General features: G+C 39.8%; 1 protein-coding gene across 3 annotated transcripts in view; it reads left to right on the top strand.

Moving 5' to 3' along the window:
• DOCK4 (dedicator of cytokinesis 4) overlaps positions 1 to 14,179 on the top strand; it is a 475,993-nt gene that overhangs the window by 282,617 nt on the left and 179,197 nt on the right. For all 3 annotated transcript variants that reach the window (XM_032761480.2, XM_032761481.2, XM_032761479.2), the window contains exon 13: positions 1,139 to 1,264. In XM_032761480.2, coding sequence (XP_032617371.1) covers positions 1,139 to 1,264 — 126 coding nt within the window. The remainder of the gene's footprint in view (positions 1 to 1,138; positions 1,265 to 14,179) is intronic.

Raw genomic sequence — 14,179 nt, 5'->3', positions numbered from 1 at the left:
CGTGACTCCGTCTCAAAAAAAAAAAAACAAAAAACAAACAAAAAAAAAACCAAACATGGGGGAAAGGGTGGGAGGCGAGTGAGGGATAAAAGACTTACAAATTGGGTTCAGGGTATACTGCTCAGGTGATGGGTGCACCAGAATCTCACAAATCACCACTAGAGAACTTACTCATGTAACCAAATACCACCTATTCCCCAATAACCCATGGAAATAAAAAATTTAAAAATATATTAATTTGGCTATCTTAAAAATTGAAACATAGGAAGATAAACGAAGAAGGAATGAAAAAGCTGAAAGAGAAGTGCTGTCTTTGGAGTGTGCATACAGACATATTCACAATGATATGACATTAAATATTTTTGTACTTCTTGCCTGGAAATTGAGAAAATAATATATGATAAAAAGTGTTTTGCATCTTCTGTATATCCCGCTATGTTAATGTCATTATAATTTGGGTAAAAATAATAATTTTTTCTTCTTACTGACTAAATTCTCTTTCGTTTGTCAAAGTGTCCTGTATCCTGCTAAATTCTCCTTACTAGAAAATCATGTCTTCATAAGTTTCTACGGTATATATTATTAATATAATCCTGGTTTCATTATAATCGGCTTTACTTATGTTTCAAGAAAATATCAATATCCTTAAAATCCTTAAATTAATATGTCTTCAGATTTGTGTTTATGCTTTTGATATTTGATAAGCAACTATTCATAGGCCTTATAGAGTTTTGTTTTCTGTTTTTTTTTTTAAACCTCCCATTTTGATGTCAGTATAGGGCCAGGTGACCTTCATCTATTTCTGGAATAAGTGTTGGCGCAGGAACGTGCTCTACCAGACTGGGGTTGGAGGAGAGATTTGGGGGTTGGAAGCCAGCCTGCCTCTTAGAGTTCTGCTCATTTTCTCCACTTGCTGTGAACCTCCTTATGAATGGGAAACTCAGATGTTGAAGTTGGAAAAGTGTTATTCAGATATGATTCATATAGATTCTGTCAATTTTGTCTCCATCAAAATCGGGTTGTCTCCATTAACCCTTAGTTTAAAACCGTGATATTCTAAATTTGGGCTTGTTGCAACACATCAGTTTCTCTTTATTTCTATTCTGTTTTTAACTCAGGTATCTCTCATTTGTTTTAGGTTTAGCAGTTTCCTTACAGCTATTGCACGGAGACATTGAACAAATCAGAAGAGAATATTCATCAGTATTTTCTCATGGAGTATCCATAACAAGGAAGCTGGGATTTTCAAATATTATTATGCCTGGTAGGTGACTTGGGACGTACCGACATGATGAAATATGGGTACACTCTCTGTTTTTGATGTTTGAGAAATTTTTCAAATTGCCAGCTTTGAAGCATTCACATGGGCCATGCTAAAGAATGAAATGAGGTATGTGACTGTAAGTAAGCACATTTTTTTCTAAAATATCCTTTTCAATTTAATTTTTAAATTTGTCCTTTTATATAAACTTTCTTGTCAGTGATTTGAAGCTCAAAAATGTCTTTACATTCTGATTATCCTAAAGTGATTAACTTGTGGGGGCCATGGCTACATTTCATTATGACCACGAGAAGAAGGAAAACTGAGATACCGTCCAGAAAATATCGTACTCCTTGCTGGAAAATGTTGGTGAAGATGCTTAGAGGATATCCTAAGTTTTGATAAAAACGTATTGAACACTAGTTAGCCATATGTAAATAAGCAGCCGTATGCAAATATTATATGTACTTCTATACCTTTTCTAAATCTGTTTGTGTGTATGATTTAGATCTATATTAGTGCCCCCAAGATTCCCCAAAAGTAGAAAAGATGTGGGTTAAGGAGGTTTACAGTGTGAAATGAATGCCAAATTCATTGAAACTGATGGATTTGGGAGTGGGTCAGTCGTAATCTCTCCATGAAAATAAATTTTTAAAAGCACACCCCTTTATGTGCTTATGGAAATTTAGGATTTTCTGAGTGTGTTCATCTACAACTTATGAATTGGATAAGAATAGTACATTTGCTGATGAGGAGGATGTATATTTAGCAAAAATTGATTTAGCCAGCAGGCATTGATTGAGCATCAATCAAAACTTTGTGCCAGGGGCCAAAAGTTAAAAGATGAGTTCATTCATTCTACAAATAAATATTTAGCACTTTCTATGTACAAAGGCATTCTTCCAGATACTGGGGCTATAATACTGAACACAACAGAAAAAACTCATAGGACTTACTTTGTAATAAGGAAAATTATAATAAATATGTAAGTAAAACACGTATGTTCAAAGATGATGAATGCTCAGGTGAAAACCAGTGTAGGTGAAGAACTAGGGAATGTCTTAGATGGTAGTGGGTGGAGAGATGGAGATGTGAGGTAGGTAAGAAATTTAGGTGAGAAGGCAGTAGAGTAGAGACCTAAAAGACATGAGGAAGCTGTGCAGATAAGAGGATTCCAGACAGAGCAACAATAAGGGCAGTGGTCCTGCAGCCATAGAATCGTGGCTTGTTTGAGGAACTGCAAGAAGGCTAACTTGGTCAAAATACAGTACTGGGGATGGGAGTGGAGATTTGAAGAGGGAAGTCATGTGGACCTTGTAGGTCACACTCAGCACTTTGGGTCTTATTCAGAATGAGGAAGGAAACAGCTAGAGGTTTCAAACAGAGGTGTGACACTGCTTTACATTGCCACAGATCACTGTGGTTGCTGTATAGAGATTATACCTGGAGGGAATATGAGAGGGCAGCAGAGAAACAGGGAGACCGGTTTGGAGGCTGTTTGAGCTAATCCAGGCAAGTGGTGATCATGGTGTTGAGCAAGGTGTTAGCAGTGGAGATGGCGAGAGTAAGACCTCTTCATGCTTTGAGGGAGATTACAGTCCACAGGCAGAGACACGCTATAACCCAAAAGGAGTTGGAGAACACAGCATGGAGAGCACAGAGAAGTTGTAGAATCTTATTGAAGGAGTCTCGTTAAAATTTCCTGGGGAGGTAACACCTGAGCAGTGTCTTCAATGCTAATGATTCTAGGCCCACATCCCCCAAGTCTTTGTTCTCCACTGCACTAATAGCAAGTACCTGCTTTAATAGTGAAAGACTGTGTAGTCATAGCCAGCATGGCTGTACCTCTGATGTGTCTTTTGTTTGTTTGTTTGTTTGTGTTTTCTTTTTTAGAGATGGGGTCTCACTCTGTTGTCCAGGTTGGTGTGCAGTGGCACAGTCATTGTTCACTGCAGTCTCAAACTCCTGGGCTCAAGTGATCCTCCCACCTCAGCCTCCTGAGTAGCTAGGACTACAAGCATATACCACCACACCTGGCTAATTAAAAAAAAAAAAAAAAAATTGTAAAGATGGGATCTCACCGGGTGCGGTGGCTCACGCTTGCAATCCCAGCACTTTGGGAGGCCGAGGCGGGCGGATCACGAGGTCAGGAGATCAAGACCACGGTGAAACCCCGTCTCTACTAAAAATACAAAAAAATTAGCTGGGCGTGGTGGCGGGCACCTGTAGTCCCAGCTACTTGGAGAGACTGAGGCAGGAGAATGGCGTGAACCCGGGAGGCGGAGCTTGCAGTGAGCTGAGATTGCGCCACTACACTCCAGCCTGGGTGACAGAGCGAGACTCCGTCTCAAAAAAAAAAAAAAGATAGGATCTCCCTATGTTGCCCAGGCTGGTCTCTAATCCCTGGGCTCAAGTTATCCTCCTGCTTTGGCCTCCCAAAATGCTTGGGTGATAGGCTTGAGCCACAGTGCCTGGCCCACCTCCAATGTTAAAAGGAAATTTCTGGCCTGTTGCAGTGGCTCACGCCTGTAATCCCAACACTTTGGGAGGCTGAGGCAGGTAGATCACCTGAGGTCAGGAGTTCAAGACCAGCCTGGCCAACATGGTGAAACCCCGTCTCTCCTAAAAATACAAAAAATTACCCAGGTGTGGTGGTGTGTGACTGTAATTCCAGCTACTCAGGAGGCTGAGGCAAGAGAATCGCTTGAACCCAGGAGGCGGAGGTTGCAGTGAGCCAAGATCCTGCCACTATACTCCAGCCTGGGCAACAAGAACGAAACTCCATCAAAAAAAAAAAAGGAAATTTCTATGCTCTAAAATTTTTAATTTCTAAAACTCTGTGAAAGTCATAATTTTATGAGAGAATAGCCTTTTAAAAACTTTTGAAGTTTAAAAGGAAAAAAAAAAAGTCTAATTGTTATTTAGTAATGAACCACTAGAGTTCTAGAAATTTCACACTGTCCCTAGGAACACAGGGCTATGACCAGCTGGGGTTATCTTCAACAAGCCTTTGTTCTGTCTATACCTATCTATTTCTTTGTGTGTGTCTGGACCTCTTATTTTCTTTCTCTTTTCCTTTCTGTCTTGATCTTAATCTTTCTTTTTCTTCTTATCTTTCCTCCCTTCTCCATCTTCTTTCCTTCTCCTCCTCCTCTTCCTCCCCCTCTTCTGCTTCCTCCCTCCTCAGAAAAGGACTAAGCTACACAGGTTATTGTGGCTTACTTTTAAAATTTTTTTGACATATCCTCTTGTTTTTACAAATCAAGAAATGAGTTTTTTTAAGTCATGAATTTTATTATAAAAGGACCTCACTTATGTTTGATCTTTCATAGAAACAAAGAGCTTCTGCCCTTTTGTCTACAGATAGAAGATGACGAATAGCATACTAAGTAGTAGTATTTCTGGGTGCTCCATACCCCACCCTCCACAACCAAGAAAAGGGAAAAACAATAGAAAGACCAAATAAAATAGCCTAAATTGTTGACAGTATTTGTTTTAAATGAGATCTTCTAAACCACTGTTTAAATCCCATGTGTAAGTGCAAGCAAAGGAAGTTGTATCTGACAAGGCACCTGGCATAGCTATGAGACCCAATAATGAGATAGCTATGAGTAAAGACCTAAAATGACCAGTATCGCCCATTGCACCATTTTGTAATTGCTCGACTGAAATTCCTTCGTGCAAGGAAGGCTGAGAGAACATCCTGTGAGTTTTCCTCAGATGACCTGACCTAGCTTAGGGACCCAGTCGGCCTGAGCATCTCATGGTACTGTTGTTGAAAATGACTGTTTATAGAACTATTTACTTGGTGGCATGCTATTCTGTGGCCCTTGCAACTGTTCATTATTTCCTTCAGTTGCTATAAATAACTGGAATTTCCTCTTCAACAACAACAACAAAAATTCATCCCACTGGGAAGCAAATTGATGGGCAAATCTAATATATTAAAAAAAAACATTTTAGAGCAGAATGCAGCCAGCTGCTGGAAGAATTCCTCAGCTTGGTATCTGGGCAGTATCATGGAGAAATTGAAAAATATAAAGCAAGATGACACTTCACTGGCTGATTAATTGTCCAGGATCTGCTGTGCTCACGCAGCTTTTGTGTGGCTTTAATGATGGACATGAACTTCTGTGGAATAAGGCTCGCTTCTGTCCCTTTCCGGTACCACCTTGTAATGCGAAGTCTACACTATCCGGGAAAATTGTTCTTCCAGACATGTGTCTGTAGTGCAGGGGAGTACAAAAGAGGTTTTTTAAAAGCACTTCCTTCTCTTTCTTTTTTCCCTTTCTTCCTCTACCTCTGGCTTTTTAATCTTCCATAATAGAAAAGGGAGAGATGTATGTATTTCCTTAAACAACTGAAAGCAACTGTAAAACTCAGTGGAATTTTTTGCACTAGGAAACATGCAATCATTGTTTTGTTTTCCTTTGTTACTTTCAGACTTGTTAATTCATTCTCACCAGTGGCTCTAATGAAAACTTGAGCTGAATTCTTCCATGAGAAAGTGTATGTGAAAAATATTTCTGATCCCAATGTTACACTGACAGTCTGCAAGCATAATTTTTTTTTCATTGTCTAGATGTGTCCTTCAGAGTTAATTTGCCTCTTTAGTGTTCTGATAGGGGTCAAAACAGGCGAGGCACATGATTATACCAACAGGACCAAGTTTATGCACACAGTCACTGCCTCTCTGCAGAATGAATTATCTGTGATCCTGACAAGGACAAGAACATATAAAAAACTCTTTTCGATCACAGACTGTAATCAATGCCAGACTCTTTTTGAAATGGGAAAAACATAGGCACAGAAATTCTCCACTTGTCTCACTGTTGTACAGACAGGTCCCCTGGTGTGAGGAGGTACCTGCCCATATGCTTCTGAGTCATCATGAAGTCCTCTGGACTCTTCCTTGGTTAAGGGTCTGTCACGCAGCACTTTATTTCTTAGAGTGTTAGACTTCCAACTGAGAAAAAGCATTTTCTCTGAAGCTCTGTCACTGCCACCTCCAAGCCAAATAACCCTGATTGAAGGAGTTCCATGGTCTGGGCTATGAGAGGGAGGGAGAGCAGCAAATTATTTAAATCAGTGCTTTCCAATAGGAACATCATTTGAGCCACAAAGGTAATTTTAAATGTTTTGGTAGCCACTTTTAAAAAGTGAGAATAAAAGGGATGAAATTAGTTTTAACCATATGTGTTACTTAACTTAAAACATCCAAAATATTAGCATTTTAATAGGAGATCCATATGAAAAACTACTGATGAGTTATTTTACACTCTGTTTTCAACCTCAGTCTTTGAAAGCTGGCAAGTATCGTACATGTACAGCATGTCTCTTTTCAGCGAGTCACATTTTAAGGGCTCCATTGCCACATGTGACAGTGGTCACCCTGTTGGACAGCCCAACTCTAAATATCTTAACAGACCCTAGGCAAAGCAGGGCCTGGCCTGTTGCTAAGTATCAGGAAGGTCTAAGTTTCCATTCATCAGACATTCTGGAGCAAAGCTGCTGATGTGTCAGGAATGTCATGGAACATCTGACTGTCTTCCCTGGTCCCCAAATGTCCATTTTTTACTCTGCGATTCTTTCCAGGCAAAATTTTCTTTGCCTCCATCATGATTTCACTATTTAAGCTTTCATGCCTATACCCTATTTCCTTAGAGACTTGTTCCCACATATCAGTTGGTTAAACTGTCATTCTTTGTTAGGGAACCCATCATTTATACATTTCAGTGCATTCACTTTTAGTAGGTCTTTGAAGCTCTTAACCCTAAAAAGTTTTTTTTTCTTTTTTCTTTTTTTTTAAACAGGGTCTCCCTCTGTTACCCAGGCTGGAATGTAGTAGTACAATCACGGCTCACTATAGTCTCAGCCTTCTAGGCTCAAGTGATCCTCCTGCCTCAGCCTGTTGAATAACTGGGACCACAGCAGGTGTGCCACCACACCCAGCTAGTTTTTTATTATTTGGAGAAATTAGATCTCCCTATGTTGCCCAGGCTGGTCTTGAACACTCCTGGGCTCAAGTGATTCTCCTGCCTCAGCTTCCTAAAGTACTGCAATTACAGGCATGAGCCACCATGCCCATCCCCTAAAAAGATTTAAGTGAAAACATTGGAGTGATAGGGTTGAGATTTGGGGACCAGTTTTAATAGTAATTTGAGGATTTATTTGTTTATTTTATAAGTATTATTCAAATCAGTCCTCCTTTTTCTTTATCCAGTCTGTCATTGATGGGCATTTGGATTGGTTCCAAGTCTTTGCTATCATAAATAGTGCTGCAGTAAACAAATGTGCACATGTGTCTTCATAGTTCAAATAATTCAAATTTCTATTTGGTCAAAGTTGACTAAATAATGATTTACAGACTGGAGTTAGAAGAATATTATAGAGATGTTTGTCTTATGTTTAAGAAAGTAAGCAATTTCGAAGGATATGAACAGACACTTCTCAAAAGAAGACAGTTATGCAGCTAAGAAACATATGAAAAAAAGCTCATCGTCACTGGTCATTAGAGAAATGCAAATCAAAACCACAATGAGATACATCTCATACCAGTTAGAATGGCGATTATTAGTAAGTCAGGAAACAACAGATGCTGGTGAGGGTGTGGAGAAATAGGAACGCTTTTACACTGTTGGTGGGAGTGTAAATTAGTTCAACCATTGTGGAACACAGTGTGGCGATTCTTCAAGGATCTAGAACTAGAAATACCATTTGACCCAGCAAACCCATTACTGGGTATAAACCCAAAGGATTATAAATCATTCTACTATAAAGACACATGCACACATTTGTTTATTGCAGCACTATTTATAACAGCAAAGACTATGAACCAACCCAAATGCCCATCAATGATAGATTGCATAAAGAAAATGTGACACATATACACCATGGAATACTATGCAGCCATAAAAAAGAATGAGTTCATGTCCTTTGCAGGGACATGGATGAAGCTGGAAGCCACCATTCCCAGCAGACTAACACAGGAATACCACATGTTCTGACTCCTAAGTGGGAGTTGAACAATGAGAACACATGGACACAGGGAGGGGAACATCACACACCAAGGCCTGTGGGCGGTGGGGGGCAAGGGGAGGGGGAGCATTAGGACAAATACCTAATGCAGGCAGGGCTTAAAACCTAGATGACGGGTTGATAGGCACAGAAAACCACCATGGCACATGTATACCTATGTATCAAACCTGCGTGTTCTGTACATGCATCCCAGAACTTAAAGCAAAATACAAACAAAAATATAAAAAGTAAATAAAAGTCACTTTGAGAAAAAAAGAAGTAAGCAATTTCATTATTATTATTATTATTATTACTATTATCATTATTATTATTATTTGAGATGGAGTCTCACTCTGTTGCCCAGGCTGGAGTGCAGTGGCACGATCTCGGCTCACTGCAAGCTCTGCCTTCCAGGTTCACGCCATTCTCCTGCCTCAGCTTCCTGAGTAACTGGGACTACAGGTGCTCACCACCATGCCTGGCTAATTTTTTGTATTTTTAGTAGAGACGGAGTTTTACGGTGTTAGCCAAGATGGTCTCCATCTCCTGACCTTGTGATCTGCCTGTCGCGGCCTCCCAAAGTGCTGGGATTACAGGCATAAACCACCGCACCTGGCCAATATAAATATTCCTTACTATGTACTGATAGAGAAATACACATCAACAGATGGAATTGAAACAGCAGTAAGCTTGCTTTTGGAGAAAGTAGATGTGCACTAGTAAGATTTGATCTTCCTTAAAAATATATCCTAAATCTGCCTGGGCATGATGGCACACGCCTGTAATCCCAGCACTTTGAGACAGTTTTGCACAGAGGCAAGAGCCCATTGTGGGTGTTGTATCATGTGCCCTTGCTTGCTTAATTATCATAAGCAAAACATAAAAAGCTACCTCCCAAAAGAGTTCAGTATCTCATAATACTCTTTTTAAAACAAAGCAAAACAAAAATGAGAATGACAGGCAGAAAATAGAGAAAACCTGATGGGTTTTACTCAAGTATATCTTGTGTGAGAAACTGGAAATACAATATTAGTTAATTTTTCAGCCTATCCATACGTTTGCCCTGTATGTGCTCTGCTTCAGTCTCCAGTTACCTGTGAGTCCTGCTCCCATTCCTTCCTCCTCCTTGAAGGTGTCATGAAGTGACAGAAGCTTGGACATGGAAGACACATTGTAGTAGTTTCCTATAGGTGCTATAACAAGGTGGCTTCAAACAGCATACATTTATTATGTTACAGTTCTGGAGGTCAGAGGATGAGCTAGTCTCATTGAACTAAAATCAAGGTGTGATCAGGGCTGCGTTTCTTCTGATGCCTCCAGGGGAGAATCTACTTCCTTGCCTTTTCCAGCTTGTGGAAGCTGCCTGCACTCCTTGGCTCATGACCCAAGTCATTCCAGCCTCTGTGTTCCTCATCATATCCCCTTCTCTAATTCTGACCCTTCCCCCTCCCTTTTTCAAGGACCCTGTGATTATATTGGACCCACCCTGATAATCCAAGAAAATCTCCCTATCTCAAGATCATTAATTTAATCACATCTGCAAGGTAACATACTCATAGGTTCCAGGGATTGGGACCTAGGCATCTTTGGGGAGGGGGTATTAATCTGCTTATCACACACATGAGGGGCATGCCAGCCCACCCATGTGTCTAGTGCATGCATTCCTCTTCATGGTTCCTAGTGGTGGTTTTCTGGCTTGTACTTGAATATTTGTATTGGCCAAGAACACATCATCACATTATCTCTCAAAATGACTTATGTTGGACCAGTTTCCCTTTCTGCTTGGAACCTCAACATTTTAAAATTCAGTTAATTCGATTGTCTACCTCTTCCTTCCTGTGATGGGTTCTGAGTCCTTTCTTCATATTGTTTATGGTCTGGATGATACCATTTGTGTCTATCTCTGTCTTGTAAAAATGGTCCCTAGAACTGTAATCAGTATTTCAAAACTGGTCTGACAAATGCAAGGCAACACAGGACTACTACCTTCCTTGCTCAAGTCACTTCTCCTGACAAAGGCTGAATTGCAGTAGCTTATTTGATGGCTATTCTTACTGCATGGAATTACAGGTTTTCATAGGTAATGTGGGGTCACTGATAATACCTAGGGCACCATTCTTAATCCCTACACTTTAATTTCCTCATCTGCAAAATGAAAATGATAGTGCCTTTTTTATAAAGTTGATATGATAATTTAATGAGATGTTCTACTTCTAGCATTTTGCAAAGTACCCAGCACATAGTAGGTACTCAATAAAGTGTACTGCTGCTGCTGTTGCTACTAGGACTGTTGCTACTGTCATCTTCATTAACAACATCATCAGCAATAATCTAAGTTCACCTAAGTCATTTACACATTTTCTTTTTTAAAAAAACTAAAGGACAGGAAATTTTATTTGGTTCCATAACTCTTAACAAATATCCTGTGTGTGTGTGTACGCAATACACACACACACACACACACACACACACACATATATATATATAAAATAGATAAAGCCGCTGGGACTGTACAGTGGTTTACATGCTCTGGTGATCATGCACTGTATGCCTTTATTCAAGGCATTCATAAGACAGAAACAAGGATTACAGTTTTCAACTACTGATGGAAACTCTTACCCATCTAGGTCAAGCTGTTAATGGATCCATTTGACTGCGGTCACTGGTTTGTTCCCAATTTTGTGACCTTATCTTTGTCTTGTCTACAGTGGTATTCTGAAAGGCCTTCATATGTGTAAAGGCTCCCTAGCCAGCAGGCCTGCTAAAGAGAAAGAAAGTGTGGTGCACATCAAATTTTCAGAGTAATAAATTTGAGAGGTACGAGGTGTTAATAAACATAGTCAGGGAAATAGCTTGTCACACAGGTGCTATGACTCCATTTCATACTGACTGGATGGTTTCTCTCTTAATTACCCAAGATGCTTTCTGAACACCATTTGGACTCATGAGTTTTCTCCAGAGTCAACCTCAAGTGTATTGATTTTAATTAGCACTTGTTTCAACTTGATCCTTCTGCATATTTTGGCAAAACGTGGCACCTTGCAGAATTGGAACATAAGCAAGCTGTAAAATTCCTGGGGAGAGGCACGTGGAGAATGTCATCCAGGAGAAGTGTTCTTCTTGTCCTGTATTCTCTTTTCAAAGAAATCTGGTTTTAGTCTAAAAGATTTGCAAAAGATAATGGGGTTACAGGGATAGTGACAGTTAAAGAACAGAAAATTAAAGCATACATATAAGGGGTTTGATTTTGTGAACGTGTTATTTTCAGGAGGTTCTTTTGTAAGGCATAGCAACAGCATAATATAACAAAGCAGTGTTGTCTCTCTTACCACCTCTCTTGTCCCCACCTTTACCCTATTCTCATTTTAATAACAAAAATCTGAGACCCAGAGGTTTCTAATACCCTGTATAGGCTGATGTCACACACCATAGCAGTAGCAAAGACTAGAACCTGTATCTCCTTATTCTGATTGTCCTGTGAACCTACCGCCTTTAGTGTATTTGAATTCAGAATCCTTTTTGTAAAGAAGAGATGGGAGAATCCAGCTATGTTATGAGCTAAACAGGCCTTGGGGACTGGCCTGAGAAGCTAATGCCCTTTGGAACCTTACTCCTTTGTCGAACACTGTAGCCTACTCAGGGTGCTCATCTTCTCATGAGGCCTTCTCTTATTACCCTGTTGAAAATTTTAACTCTCCCTCCATCCCCATTCAATACTCTGTATCCTCCTTCTCACTTTTATCCACAGTGCCTATTATCGCTCAGCATACTATATATTTTACTTATTTATTTATTTATTAAGGACTTACCCCTACTAGAATCAAGACTCTGGGGAAAGAATTTTTGCTATATTCACTACTGAATCTTCCTGGCTTGGAATAATAGTATCTAGCACACAGGAGATGCTCAAGAAACATTCGTTGAATAAATACAGGTACATAGAAAAAGAATTTTGTGATGCTGGCAGTACATCCCTCATTTTCCCTCCTTTGGGCCTAGCCTACGGACAGAGGGAAACAGGTTACCTTGCAAACCTCCCTTATCCCCTCTTGCCTTTTCTGGAGTCTGAGGGGCCATGTCCTTCCAGCAGGTAACAGTGGAAAGCACCTTCCCAAGAAACACTTACTCTTTATTTTGCAGGACAGTTAATCCCTGTGTGGTTTGGACAAGCTAATTGCTCATTATGAGAAATTCCTAAGGTAACAACCCCTGTAGCTATACTTCCCATCAGTCAGTGTAGGTTTTATAGTCTATTTATAAGCAGAGCTACTTATTATGTGTCACTTACTCCAAGAAGCAAAAGAATTCTGCTGTTTTTAGCCAATATATTTTGCTCTAAAGTATCTTGATTTGAGTGTTGATTTTTACCTGCCAAATCTGTTCGTGGAAACATTATTATCAAGAATTTCCTCCCAAACCTCTTGTTAAACTAGCATGTGCAGACATTGTGTGTACCAGATGTATTTTTTGTTTGTTGAAGTCAGTTGATTCAGGGGACAAATTTTGGGGATTTGCTGTTGATTTTTTAATGGAATTGTTAAATAAATAACATCAAATGTGATAGTAAAAAATATATGTAGTAATAAAGTGAAGTAGAAAGTCTAAGAAACATAAAATGTACTGGGCCATTCTCTAAAAATTGGTAAAGGAAATAGTTAAAACAGAAAACTTTCAAAGTACACAAATATAATTTTTAAAGTGTTGAAATATGTTGCTTTTCTCCTGGACTTTAAGTTCATTGCCTTCCCAAGTTGGTTTGTATGAGCTGTATAAGAGTACTAGAAATTCATAAGCCAGAGACGTCTGTATTGTTTCCACTAATGTATGTTTTATATACTCTTTGTAAAGGATGACTAAGATGTAATTCTTTTTAGAACTTACTCAGTTTTTCTGTTTTATGGCCCACCTGTATCCTTGTCAGCCCAGGTCATTTGCAAATGATGCCATCATAAAAAGTTGGTCTTTATGGAGGAAGATGATCTGGCACACTGATATTCTCCCATGGTCCATGGTATTGAGGAACTAGGATACTTCCTTGTGCACACTTTGATGAAGAAGTTTTATAAAACTCCCAATTGTAGACATAGTTATACGGTTATTTTTCTTTCTAGTGATTTGCTTTCTTATGGGGAAATTTTTTATTAGCAAACAGAGTATTCAAAGTCAGGAGATCGAGACCATCCTGGCTAATAGGGTGAAACCCCATCTCTACTAAAAAATACAAAAGATTAGCCAGGCATGGTGGCATGCACCTGTAGTCCCTGCTACTCGGGAGGCTGAGGCAGGAGAATGGCGGGAACCTGGGAGGCGGAGCTTGCAGTGAGCCAAGATCGCGCCTCTGCACTCCAGCCTGGGCAACAGAGCGAGACCTCCTTTTTTTTTTCTCAAAAAAAAGAAGAAAAGAAAAGAAAACAATATTACTTTTGATTCTTTCAAGTGTTTGAAATATGTGTTAAGTAAAAGTAAATTCGACCTTGCCATCTCACCATTTACCTTTAAAAACTTTCTAGTTGTGCTTTGTTGACTTCTCACTTCTCTATGCATTTATTATTTCCCCCTAGTTTAATTCTTTTTTTTTTTTTTTTTTGAGACAGAGTCTGGCTCTGTCCCCCAGGCTGGAGTGCAGTGGTGCAATCTCGGCTCACTGCAAGCTCCGCCTTCCGGGTTCATGCCATTCTCCTGGCTCAGCCTCCCGAGTAGCTGGGACTACAGGCGCCCGCCACCACGCCCTGCTATTTTTTTTTGTATTTTTAGTAGAGACAGGGTTTCACTATGTTGGCCAGGATGGTCTCGAACTCCTGACCTCGTGATCCGCCCACCTCGGCCTCCCAAAGTGCTAGGATTACAGGCTTGAGCCACCGCGCCCAGCCTCCCCCCAGTTTAATTCTTATAAGAAAAGTA

This window comes from Hylobates moloch, unplaced genomic scaffold (genome assembly GCF_009828535.3).
Source record: "Hylobates moloch isolate HMO894 unplaced genomic scaffold, HMol_V3 SCAFFOLD_1, whole genome shotgun sequence".
NCBI lineage: Eukaryota > Metazoa > Chordata > Mammalia > Primates > Hylobatidae > Hylobates > Hylobates moloch.
The sequence above is the reverse complement of the archived record's forward strand: the minus strand, read 5'-3'. Positions and strand labels throughout refer to the sequence as shown.